This window comes from Haplochromis burtoni, unplaced genomic scaffold (assembly GCF_018398535.1).
Source record: "Haplochromis burtoni strain Fernald_Lab_line unplaced genomic scaffold, NCSU_Asbu1 Contig_89, whole genome shotgun sequence".
NCBI lineage: Eukaryota > Metazoa > Chordata > Actinopteri > Cichliformes > Cichlidae > Haplochromis > Haplochromis burtoni.
In genome coordinates this window covers 483,471-496,921 of record NW_024582450.1, presented here as the reverse complement: position 1 = coordinate 496,921, position 13,451 = coordinate 483,471, and the positions used below count along the sequence as shown (strand labels likewise).

General features: G+C 41.1%; 1 protein-coding gene across 2 annotated transcripts in view; it reads left to right on the top strand.

Annotated features, from left to right (window-relative positions):
* Positions 1-698: 698 nt before the first annotated feature.
* The window catches only part of crlf1a (cytokine receptor-like factor 1a), a 20,057-nt gene continuing 7,304 nt past the window's right edge, over positions 699-13,451 (top strand). For both annotated transcript variants that reach the window (XM_005934358.3, XM_005934359.3), the window contains exons 1-4: positions 699-1,112; positions 6,638-6,916; positions 9,160-9,289; positions 11,016-11,185. In XM_005934358.3, coding sequence (XP_005934420.1) covers positions 1,040-1,112; positions 6,638-6,916; positions 9,160-9,289; positions 11,016-11,185 — 652 coding nt within the window. In that variant the 5' untranslated portion in view covers positions 699-1,039. The remainder of the gene's footprint in view (positions 1,113-6,637; positions 6,917-9,159; positions 9,290-11,015; positions 11,186-13,451) is intronic.

The window sequence follows — 13,451 nt, the reverse complement described above, 5'->3', positions numbered from 1 at the left end:
AGAGTCTCTAAAGCTAATTTCTCTTTTAATGCTAAACAATTTAATTTTTGATGCCAGTGTGCCCAAAAAGTGGAACAGCTGTAGGCTAGATGTTTGCTCCAAGACCGATCAATGCAGATTAAAAAATAACAATAAAATGAATATATTCCCTATCCACAGGCTGAACAAAGATACACGTTTCAATGGTAACATCCCTGCAACAAACCAAACAAAAGAAAACAAAAATTGCACATTAAAAGATCTTAGGAATTTATTTAAAAGGATTAAGGGATACAGTTATCATTACGTCATAATATAACACTGTCAAATATCTGAGCAGAACTCGGCAAGAATTAATGAGGAAATGTCATAATTCACTTGGAAGTCTGTTAGGAAGAAGAAGAATCTCCTCATTGACACAAGGATTAAAATGGAGAGACAAGATTTAGCTTTGGCAACCTTTCCTGTAGCACTCACTGACTCAATAGCCTCATATGGTGAAAAATTGTAAAGCACAGACCCGAGGCATGGAAAGTAACAGAGACAGAGTGATTCAGTGAAAGTGAATGGCTCTAACCATCACTCAAGGGGGGAGAGCCTTAGAGAGAGGAAGAAAAAAAGCAGGGAAAGGACGGAAAGAGGGGGAAATGACTGGCGACTGTGTGGGAAGAGAGACAGAGAGCAAGAGAGAGCGAGAGAGAGGGGAGGGGCTTGAAAAGTATGAACTTGTGTATGATTTAGCTGCAGGAAGCATTAAGAAGGGAGAAGACTGCAAACAGGACGTGGTAATGCCCACGCTTTTTTTTTTTTGGCTTTAATGAGGACAAATTACTCCAAGACTTATCAGAGGGTGATTTTTTTGCCTCCACACTTGGTCACACTTTTTCTAGTGCGCTTCTTCAGTCCCGAGAGTTAATAAAATCCGGTCCTGGAACCCGTGGTGTTTTTCCTCTTTCTGCTGTGCGTAATTTGTATCCAGGATCGATCGGGGAAAAAAAGGCGACAGAGCAACAACACGAGGACGAGAAGTCAAGACATATAGAAAAGTAATTGGTGGAAAATGAAAGGCGTCTTGGATTTCTGCTTGATTTTCCTCACGCTGCACATTCCCGGCGTGCTGTCCTTGTCCACACGTAAGTTGCACACAGATGTCCATCGATGCGCAAAGTTACGATAGTGCTGGGGAAGGCTTTGGGGGGTTTGGCTATATATGTTTGTTATGTTTTATTTTATTTTATTCTAATTTTTAATTTTATTTTTTAATTTAATATTCATGTAGTTTTCGGAAGAAATCAATGCAAACCAAGTGTCACCCAAATATCCCAATGTAAACACCAGCACCATGTGACAGTGTAAGTCCTGCTCCGGAATGTTTGATTCTGGCGATAAATATGTTGTAAAAATAGACTTTTGCTGCTACTACAGTAAAACGTTTTAGAAATGTATTAGGCAAGTTAATATTGGATTATTACGCTGTAGTAATGCGATTTTGAAGGGGGAAATGCAGTTTTTTTGAGCACAACAGTGTTTTAGTGATACCACGTGGGACACAATTACTTAAGAAGAAATATTAGTCATTGGAAAAAACACACAGAAGGATAAATCTAATAAATATTATGCTCATATCAAGTAGAGTAAAAATAGTTGACCACAAATAGTTTCCATACAAGAAATATTGTATGAACCCCATATAAGAACATGCAGGAATTGCAGGGGGCTTTTTTTCTTTTTGAATAATACTGTTTTACAATGTGTTTCCAATCTAAAATAACACCAATTCCACGGATTCTTTCCTAAGTTGCCTTACATAACAGCAGGTCACTTCCTTGGGACACATACTGGATCCACTTTGCTGGCTTTCTGGATACATTTAAAAAAACGAAAAAAGAAAACGGCCACTTTGTCCACTTGACAGCTCATGTTATAGATGGGCTCCTGCTGTAGTAAACTGGTCGTTTCCCTGCAGAGAGAACTCATCTCCCATGAGGCTGATTTTCAACAAGTCAGGCCATAACTCGTTAAACACATGGAGAGCATGGGGGCTTTACGAACCGCATCAACACAATGACATCATCTGCTGGGGTTGTGGAGAATGTTAACCACCAGCTTAATGCACAATAATCTAAATAAATCAAAGTTATGTCCATTTCACTCTTTAAGTGGTTGGATTAGTTTTTATGGCGAGCTCGCTGGCAAACAGCAGCTCCACTGTGAGGATCTCCTGCTATTCATCCTGTTTCAAAGGCACTAATAAAAGAAACTACAGTTTTAGGGGCTTAAAGGAGACAATGGGCCCTGATCATAAGCCACCCTGCTGTTTATTATACGACATAATCGGTCATTACCATGTTATTCATTGTAATAATGGACTTTGCTTCCCTTTCACTGACTATGCTGCGGTTTACGAATGCCACCATAGTAAAACAGTTTAAATGTGGATTTTTTTTGCACTAACATATAATTACTTTTCATTGCAGCTCATAAACTTTTACATTTTTAGTTTTCTGTGAACAAACAATGAGACGTTTATGTAGGATATTATCATATTTTTTAAAAACTTTTTTTTAAAACAAAACAGACTTTTAATCAGAAACAAACTTATTCTATCCTATATTTTCTTTTTGTGCGCCCTATTTAAACTGAGATAAGCTAATGCAATCTCTCTTGATAAGACCATCAGTTAAATAACTCAAATGTAAACCTGTAAAAAAACAAAAAACTCAAGAGAAACAAATAACATCCGTTGCTGTTTCCTCGGTCTCTTTACCAACGACGTTGCATGGCTCATTGTCACTAAATGTTGCGTGACTTCTTTCACTTGGCTTGTCCAAGCGGCCCCTCAAAAAGTTCCACATGTACTTCTATTAAGCAGACAGAGAAAAGTATTGGCTGCCTTTCAAGCGTTGCATGAATGAGTGAGAGGAGCTTTTTAATACAAAGAGGAGGTGGCATGTACCTTTGAAGACTGACAGCCTCAATACCGCTTAAGTCCACTGGAGACCTTTCACTCTCAAACAAAAGTTCAAAACTTTTCCTCGGCTGAACTCGCCCCGTAACTTCATCCATCTCCATCGCAGGCTTAAGCTCGTCTCCTGCCCCAATGAGAGCTGTGTTTCGAGTTGCCTCAACCTCTCCAAACAAATAATATTTTACAAACCATTTCCTCCAGTGAGTGTGTCCAAGAGGCAATAAACAGCAGTAATTTCGTCTAGAACCGCCGTGTTTGAAGGAGTGTTAAAGGGGCTTCGCACCCTGCTCAGGGGCAATGTCCTCAGTGCCTGGAATACATAAACACTGATTGTTATTCAGATGGATCGCAGTCCACTGTATCCAGTGACAAAGACAACCCAGCCTCTGTGCAAGTGTTTGTTTGTGTTCATTTGTGTGTGCATAAATGTGTGCAAGTGTTGTGTCAGAGCTCAAGATGGGGTTACCATATTAATATTGGAGCGGAGTTACAGTTGATTTCGCTTGTTCAAAGGCGACTCCTCCATAAAAGACCCACAACATTGTCTGTAAGCGCAAGGTGGCTGGCAGCTGAATAGATGTGGCCCCGGGCACAGATTTACAGAGGTCTAACAAAGTATTGATGCTCTCAGTCAGTGTTCCTCGCTCATTCCTTCATAAAAGGTTTTCCACAGTTCCGCGCTTTTCAATACGTTGGACTTAGCGTCATTTTTTTCAACTCTCGTCTCCTCTTGTCTCCTCTCTTCTCTTCCATATCCCCATCTTTTTTTGTTCCTTTATCATTTTGTTCACGTGTAGTGAGATCAAAGCTCCACTGTTTGACTTTCAGTTGTCAGATAAGATAAAGAGATAAACAGCTAAACTCTTTCTCTGACCATTTAGCAGCTTCTTTGCTAAAACAACTAAAAATACAAAAACGCAACGAAACTGAACTGCGTCAGTGTTAGCTAATGCAAGTGAGAGAGGGAGGGTTAAAAGATCTAACGAAACTGCATTAGCGCATGTCTGTGCTCTTTCTGTCAGATGTTTTATCGCAAAATAGCGCAAACTCTGCATTGCCCAAATAATTTTACATAGAAGCATTTGCACTACATACTACAGCATGAAGCTCAGCATGCACAAGCATGCACATTTGCTTGATTGTGAGAGATAATCCAATTCAGACATTTCATCCCTTATTAGTTGCAGATTTTTGTCACAGAATCATGAAGCAGATGGTATAGACAGGACACTGGAAAAAAGAAAAACTTTAGAGGGTTTTTCTCAGTAAGATTTTAATTATTGCTACTCTAACGTTCTGTTAGGGGTCTAAATGAGGGCAAAACAAAAGTAATCAGTGTCATGCTATGTTGGCTGTGCTTTTTCTATATTAAAACTTATATTTCAGCAGAAGTGGGTCTCGCAACCTTCAGCAATTATGGTAAATGGTAAATGGCCTGCATTTGTATAGCGCTTTTCTAGTCCCTAAGGACCCCAAAAGCGCTTCACACTACATTCAGTCATTCACCCATTCGCACACACATTCACACACTGGTGATGGCAAGCTACATTGTAGCCACAGCTGCCCTGGGGCGCACTGACAGAGGCGAGGCTATTATATAAAACAAACAGTCCTAAACAGGTACCAAAGCTATAATCTACAACAGGACGAGGTTCCTTAACGGGCAACAAATATGGCACAAATAAGCAGTTATCTTTTGCTCACTGGTAAATTGTTACATAACAGGCTGGCAAACCTGTGAATCCCAAACATTAACTACATTTCTTCACAAATAGCACTAACTAATCAGTGCAATGCCAGTTGTCCCATTAATGCTTTAACATTTGGATTATTTTCATTTGGTGGATTTACAGAAAAACAAGAAAAACTGACTCAGAGTTCATTTTCTTCTGAATTTTCTTCAAGTAATGTACAAAAAAAGCCATTTTTTCTCAGTGCGGGAATTTGAAATGTGGCTTCACTGAGGATGGTGTGCAGAAATCAGCCACCACAGGCAGAGGACAAAATCAGATTGGAGCAGGGAGTTGAGCTAGCCAACCATGCAGCAGACAGTGAGCAAACCCACTGTCGCGGTACAGCAAGGGGGCAGCAAACCACCTTCATGACAGTGATGTTTCAAATGTGATGCGCTGGGCAGGGCAGCACTGTTGGAACACAAACTAAGGAATGAGGCTGTGGAATGAGGCTTTGCCCATCGTTTTCCGCTTACACGTAAAATAAGAACAAAAGAATTAATACCTAATTACCAAAACACTGGGTGATAGTGACATACCAAAAAGAGCTGATCTGACTTTTAGAGGAAAATAGTGCATCACACAACTTACAGCAGCTAAAATGCTGGGCAGCCTGTGTTTACGTCATGGAATATAAGGAAGGCTTAAATTTGACAACTCAGTAGATTTCCACTGCAAACCAGGCACAGCAAACCTTTACAGGTGAATCAGACATGGGACTGGGCTGACTGTGATGTGGTGCCCTGTAGAGTTTACATGCAGTGCTACGTAAGGCGACAACGTGAGTTGGAGGTAGAAGATGTGTGGATGAGGGCTTCATACTGTGGGAAAGCCTTTTGATAATTCCAGCACAAGTACAACTTCATGAGGCCAATTCAGGGGTTTCAAGAATGAAGACATTGGCCCGCAGCTACATGTGGTGGCCAAACATGAATGCATATGCTGAGACAGGCATGCAAAATCAACCAAGCTACAACCATGGGAGTGTCTAACTCCACCATTGATGAGATTCCATATGGATTTGTGTGTGCCTCAGTGGTCTCACTGTTCACAATAAGTTGATTCACGCTCAGCCATTGCATTCCATAAATACTGAAACTTATCTTTGCTACTCTTGAACTCCTGTGCTCATGAGCTCAGGGAGCACAGAGTGTAAAACCCTGCACAGGCATGGCATCAAGCATATATTGATGGTGGCACTGTGTAGCATTCTGTTAGGGGTTTCAGTGAGGGGGAAAAAGGCTTGTAGGGTGTACAGTGTGGCTTTGTAGTAAGAGGCTCAGGAAGCTGTTGGAGTGGAGCTGTGAAATAAAATTGCCAGGGATTCTGCTAACATGCCTGGCAGCCCCTCATATCCACATTGCAGCAGGACCAGTTTAGCTGTCGATGGAGTCTGACGAGTCAGAACCCATCTGTGGGTGAGGGACTTTATGCTGGAAACAGATTCCGAGTAAAAGAACCAGAGCAGTGTCTCAAGATGATAAAAACACGTTGACTAATATGTTAGGACATGTCCATGTTATGACCAGAAACAGCATGCCTTCAGCTTACAAGATAAGCACTGCCCTGCTAACAAAGCTCCACTAGAGCCAAGAAACACTAAACCTGAGAGCACGGTGCAGGACTGAGTGGTTCTGGAAAGCAGGGAACAGGAATTTGAAATAGAGCAACATTATCCAGCTGAAGGTGGTGAAAAGCACCAGAGCATTATCAGAAGGTTGAGGGGCCGAGAGCGAAGTCACTAGGCTCCAAAAATGAAAGAGAAGTAGGGCACAATTCTGAAACTGTTAATAAAGGTTCCAGCAGATAATTGGATATTTTGTCTTCAGCTACACTTTAGTACATCTGAAGTGCCCCTTGAACACAGGCAGTAACTTTTTCAAATATTAGCCTAAACTTTAAAACCATTCGAAAGACATACTCCCTCTAATATCCATGTCCTCCCACCCTCCTCCAGATGTAGCAATCATCTACCCTCAGGACCCTGTACTTCGCATTGGGTCTAACCTGACAGCCAGCTGCTGGGTCCACCCCGAACTTGGCGTCCACGCCAGCTCGCTTTTCTGGACACTGAATGGTCAACAGCTGCCCAGCTCCTTCTACAGAGTGCTTAGCGCGACTAACCTCAGTGTGACGCTGGCAGGACTCAATGCCTCCAAGCAAACATCTGGTGACAACCTTGTCTGTCACAATCACAAGGGACACATACTGGCTGGCTCCTGTCTCTATGTTGGCAGTAAGTTGAAGTATAAAATGTATAACTTTAAAATAATCTTATTCCTCTGACGATTCTCTGCATTTGCTTCTCTGCTTCGCTACGAGGAAATGTTACATAAATGTATAAGTGCAGGCGAGGACTTAGAGGAGCAATACACCAAAGAGATGAATGGAATGAAAAGGAAATGGGAGTAAAAGGAAACAGCAACCAGGTAGTGGGCAGATTTTTAAGTGTCCCTGCACATTTGTAGCTGTATTTTATGTTTAGTGTTCCTGCCTTCAGGCCCAGCGAGAGGCCTCTATTGCCCGACGCTTTAACCACCTGTGTGGTCCATTACTCGCACTATCACTCATAAAGTATGGGCCTGACATTTTACACACGCACAAACACACATGTCTGTACTTCTACAGTTTTAAGACGTACTGTTTTTCTTTTTTTTATTGGTACAGTAAACTTTATAGAACTTACTGATTTGGGGCTTATGACAACCCTAATATGGCGTATTCCTATTTGCTCTGAAACAGTATGAGACTATGAAAAATGTGCTTATTTTTGTAGCCAGAATACAAGTAGACATATAAGGACTTGAATAGTGACAGTTAAATAGCAATAATCTCACTAACAGGATGGCAAAACTTAGTAATGCCATCCATGTTATTATGGCAGGGAACTGGCAGGTGTGGGTCCTGGAAAAAACATACGCTCATTGACCACTTTGCTAGGTATACCCATTCATCTAATCAGCCAATCATATGGCAGCAACTCATTAGGCATGCAGACATGGTCAGCACAACTTGCTGAGAAAAAGGTGACTTTAAATGTGACGTGGCTGTTGGTTGCAGAGCATTTTAAAATTACTAATCTACTGGGACACAAGCTTCTCTAGGTTTACAGAGAATGGTCTGAAAAAGAGAAATGAATGGCATTTCTCTGGGGGAAAAAGCCTTGTTGATGTCAAATGTCAGAGGAGAATGGCCAGACTGTAACAATGTAACTCAAATAACAATTTATTGCAGCGAGGTATGAAAAAGAGCATCTTGGATCGCACAGCATGTTCAACATTAAAGCAGATGGGCTACAGCGGCAAAAGACCGCACCAGGCGCCACTTTTGTCAGCTAAGAACAGAAAACTGAACCAACAATTCACACGGCTCACTAAAATTGGACATAAACAACTGGAAAAATGTTGTCTGGTCTGATGAGTTTCTGCTGCAAGATTCACATGGTAGGTTCAGAACATCAAAGCATGGATCCGTCCTGCTTTGTATCAGTGGTTCAGTCTGCTGGCAGTGGTCGTGTAATTGTGTGGGGGATATTTTCTTAGAATACTCCGGATCCCAAAGCACCAAACGAAGATCGTTTAAACATCACAGCCCCCGCCGAGTGTAGTTGCTGACCACCGTCCTCTGATGATGGATGTTCTCAGCAGGATAACATACCATGTCACAAAGCTCAAATAATCTCTCTAAATAATGTACTTCAATGACCTCCACAGTCACTAAATCTAAACCCAATAGATCACTTCTGGGATGTAAAGAAACAGGAGATTCACATCGGGGATGTGCAGCAACTGGGTGAAGCTCTCGTGTCCACAGGGGCTAAAAACTGGGGAATGTTTCCAGCACTTTGTTGAATCTGTGCCATGAAGCATTACGACAGTTCTGAAGGTAAAAGGGGGCCTAGCCAGTACTAGCAAAGTGTACCTAATAAAGTGTCCAGTGAGTATAGCCTGTGTACTTTATGTTTGGATTTAGAAACATAGTGAGAGATAAGTGAAGAAGCCAAATGATATAAATCACTTAACTTGGTGTTGATAATAATGTTCTACATCATTTAAGTCTTTAAAATGCGATCTGTGTTCATTACCTTTTGTATTCTTTGGTCTTTTTTCATTACAGTAAGTTTAAAGAGCTTTTACTACTATTATTAACCGTGATGAGAATGCTTACTAGAACTGCAAGAACACAAAACCATAAACACGCTCTCTCTAACACACACACAGAAAGATGCAATCAATAAGATCTTCATCTCTGTGTGACACTAGACCTGAGCACCTTGTGTTGTGAGAGATGAACATGCACATACACACGCCAGTAACAAAAACCCCAAAACAACAGCTATTTCAGAGGAATATCACTTTGTACCCTCACTCATCATTTCTCCTTTGCCATGTTTTTTCTCCTCTCTTTTCTCTTCACAAATTTCCCCCACCCTCTGTCTTCGTCCTACTCTCTGTCCATCTTCACCCCATTGTCTCCCAGTGCCTCCAGTGAAGCCAGTCAATCTGACCTGTTGGTCCAGGAACACCAAAGACCTGACTTGTAGCTGGGCCCCAGGGGGAAAAGGAGAGACTAATATCAGCACGCAGTACAAGCTCAAGTATAAACTCAGGTATGCACACACGCACTGCAGCTTAACTTTTACAAGTGACTCAATTCACTGTTTTTTAAATGATCTAAATCAATTACACTACTATCTACACATTACCTACACACACACAGCTTTGCACGAGAATGCAAACATCTGAATCATTCAGACTGCAAATTAAGCACACTTTATCCTGCCAGCTCCCTAATACACAGTTTGTGTAGTATCCAAATGAACCCATGTGAGAACAGTTAGCTGGTGGCTATCATGTGTCACTCTAGAAAGCCGACACCCATTTTCCTAAACCAAAGGGAGTAGTTCCATTAGTAAGAACACATCTGTGACAGATAATCTCTGCTTGTGTGCTGTATGTGAGAATGTTCAGCTTTGGACAAGCAGATAGTTACTGTTCATTACATCACTGTTCTAAACGTTGTAATCAGATTGCAGTTACTAATCAGACAGTTTTGTCTTGACTTGACCAACATAGTTACTTTGGTTTGCACGATTCGTGGATAGAAAAAAATCAATGATCTAAGGGGCAATGATCAACTAAGGGACAAGAAAGAGCAAAACTACTTCATGGAAAAACAGGAATCCACCACTGCAAACCCACCATCAAACCTCTAAGCCTCAGAGCAACAACAGCAACACCCCAAACCAGAGTTATGCTCACAGAGTGTGAATGAGGCAACCTGAACAAGACAGCCAAAGCTTCACTTTTCACACAAAGCAAAAGCAGAAAAGGAATAACTTTCACAGCAATAGATTCTTCCAACATTGTCCGAGAAACCTAAACCATTTTTAAAAAAAGTCTTTCAGTAGTTGTACAGTTGGTCTTATAGTGGACCTATCAACGCCATGCTGGGAAAAAAAGAAAGCCTTTCACCCAGAAAGTTGATTCTTTTCATCTGGATGCAGCATTTTCACTCATCCAAGTGATTTCTTTAGTCTTAGAGACTGAAGAATTCACTTGGATGAGTGATGAAAGCTTTATCCCACTAAAAACATTGCATCCAGATGAACACAATCAACTCTCTGGGATTTCCTTAACTGGATTGTTAAGCAAGCATCGAGACCTTTCATGCTTACTTACTACTATTGTGCTATGACTGTCCAGTTGGCACAGAGGGCTTTTGGCCAGTTAGTAACATTTCTCAGTAGCCTAACTTAATGGATGAAGTGAAAAACAAAATAAAACATGAAAATGCAGCCAAGGTTTTAAACGAGTAAGCCCACCGCGAATGTTTTCAGTTAAAAGCAGTATATTTCATAAGATTTTTTGGGGTTTTTTGACAATACTGACATTCCTTAGAAAATCCCATGAAAGAAGTCTAAGTAGAGGTGGAAACAAATCCAAATACCACTGGATTTATTTTCAAGAACAATAACACACATGATACCCAGAGTGAACGCTGTTCAATAATAGTAGTGTCATGAGACGATGGTTCAGTGTGGAAGCAAAACATTTAAAAGTGATTTTCATATGGGGTATAAGCGCTATAAAATATATAGATTTTAAATAAAAATAATAATAAGAATCAACCGTTTTAAAACACCAAAAGGAAAATAAGTCTATATGCTGCACCTACAGATAGTTTGTATTCAATTTCAATTGGTATAAAGATTTGAGAGAAATGCTAGAGCTGGATAAATTAGCAACTTGTACCACGTCATGGAATAAATTGTGTTTTAGAAGGATCATTATTGAATGCTGTGTGGAGTTCAGTATTTTTTGTTTTTCTTTCAGATGGTATGGGACAGAGAAAGAGTGTGCAGATTACACTCATACACAGCCGTACTCCTGCAGCATCACCCAGGACCTGCACCTCTTCACACCTTACGAGATCTGGGTGGAGGCCTCAAACCAGCTAGGCTGGGCTACCTCTGATGTCATCACCCTTGACATCCTAGACGTGGGTGAGTGTGAGAAGAAGTTCGCTTTGACCCTTGTGCTTCATCTGCTGCTCTGAGAGCCTTGATCTCAGTGTCGATGAGGCCTCTGGCTGTAATCTAGGATGATTTGCAGCAACCTTTTAGGCTTGTTAGCCTTCAGAAGGAAAAAATGTCTATCTGATCTTTCATCCAATCTGCCGGAGGTTCAACCACTGAGTGAATTTCCTTGTGCTAATTCACTATTTGAACATTCACAGCAAAACCAAGATTAAACATGAGAAAATAACTGATTCAAAACATTAAAGATGAAACACTGTGATTTTTACAAATAGAACAAGACCAACAGCAAACTTTGAGAAAACACTGTACCTGACGCAGGACGCCATGATGTTTTCTAACAAAATTAGCCAATTCTAGTACCGCCAATTTGTCCAGTCCAGGCTAGTTTAAAGTCACACTCCCACAGTTATGGAAATACAGCCTTTATCTTTCTTACTGAGAGTGACAAGAAACTATGTAGACCACCTTCTTTGCTGTGCAGCTAGCTTCCCTTGTCATTAAGAATGCTAAATCTAAAACATACCTTCAAGCGCCACTAAAATGCATCGCATTTGTTTAAAACATAGTGTAACGACACCAATTTGTGGTTTTACAGGAGGTTATTTGCCAAAACTTTTCTTAGCCAGCAGCAGTTACTTCAAGTCTGCACAAAGCCAGGATACCTAATGAATTTGTCTGTTTCTAGTCTTATCTTAAACTAAGCTGAAAGTCTCAGTTGTTTCATACTGATTTGAGGAATATGAGAGTGCTTTCTAATCCAACAGGAAGGTAAGAAAGATGTCAAAAAATAAAATGCTGTATTTTTCGTAGAGAGCGATTTTCACTCTAATTATGTCAAATTTCTTTGCCACATTTTATTAAGGCATTTCTTAAAGTGTAAATATCATATACACTATACTCGGTTCAGCTCTATACAATATACACACTACATAGTATAGAAGATACTATCAGATGGTTTTGGGGGGGGGGGATTTTTAAATAATGTTAAAGCTCCTCAGTGAGACTAAGCCGCTGAGGTTGCCAGGTTCATCATCTCAAGACTCCTTTTCGATTTATCTTGTGGCCCCCAAGTCAGTACCTGTGATTGAAACAACTTTTATTTCCACCGACAGGTCATTGGCTTGACTTCTGTGAATTCTGCCTTTTAAAGAAAGTTGTTCACAAGCACTGATCCGGCTTCTCGCTGATAGAAACTGAGAGGCAATTCCTTTTAAAGCTTTGTTATGCCTAGCTTAGTGCGGTTTAAGCCAACGGAGCATACATCATTATCCTCAACACTCACTCACACATACAGACACACATGCACACATTCAGTCACATGCATGGTGACACCTGGATAGGCAAAGTTGTGTGATGACTGGAAACGCCCTCCCTTTTGATGAGCTTGTTTTCTTTTTACTCATGCTCACTGGACACACACACATACACAAATGTGAAAAAACACACATGCACACCACCTTATAACCCCCTTTTATCTAGTCTAGGAATGTTCCTGGCTGATCCTTAGGACTAATCCTGTCTCTGAGGCGGCCGTAGACGCCCGAGGCTTGAAAAGTTTGGGCTTCGAGGCTTTATGACATGGGCCGGAAATAATACAACCTGATTAGCTAAGAACTCTTCACCTGGTTTACTCCTGACATGTTCCTGACAATATACTGGAAGAAGCCCATATGGAGTTTCGAAGGTGAACACGTCATTGGCAAGGAAACAAGTGTCCATCAAGTTGTAATCCCTTTCTTCTTCCTAATGTATGCATGCACGCACCTGTTTACACACCCTGAGGGCTGGGCAGGTCCTGGTAACAGTATAGAGACAGAGGCAGAGAGAGTGGGAGGTTTCTGCACTGGCCTCCCTTTTTCATTCAAGTAGTTACCACAACAGCAGCAGCGTGTCATGAAACACAGCAACCAACCACACCTGCATCGGGGTGCCGTGACTCACTGGAGTATACGGTCATGTCTGATCAGCTATGAAGGCGAGGCGGAAACACCTACAGTTTCCCCTGCATTTCTTACTCACAGGGAATCCTCTGAACAGAGAGGCTAGAGGTAACTTGTATCACTGACTCTGAAATGATGACATGTTGAGGAAAGGCATATGTTAACGATGATTCATCCGTAATCTGTCACGTCTCATTGACTTTTACTGCCAAATGCATAAAATGCTCAGGGTAACACATTTGCTGTTGACTGAGAACAATACCATTACTATGTATTACTTTATATATATA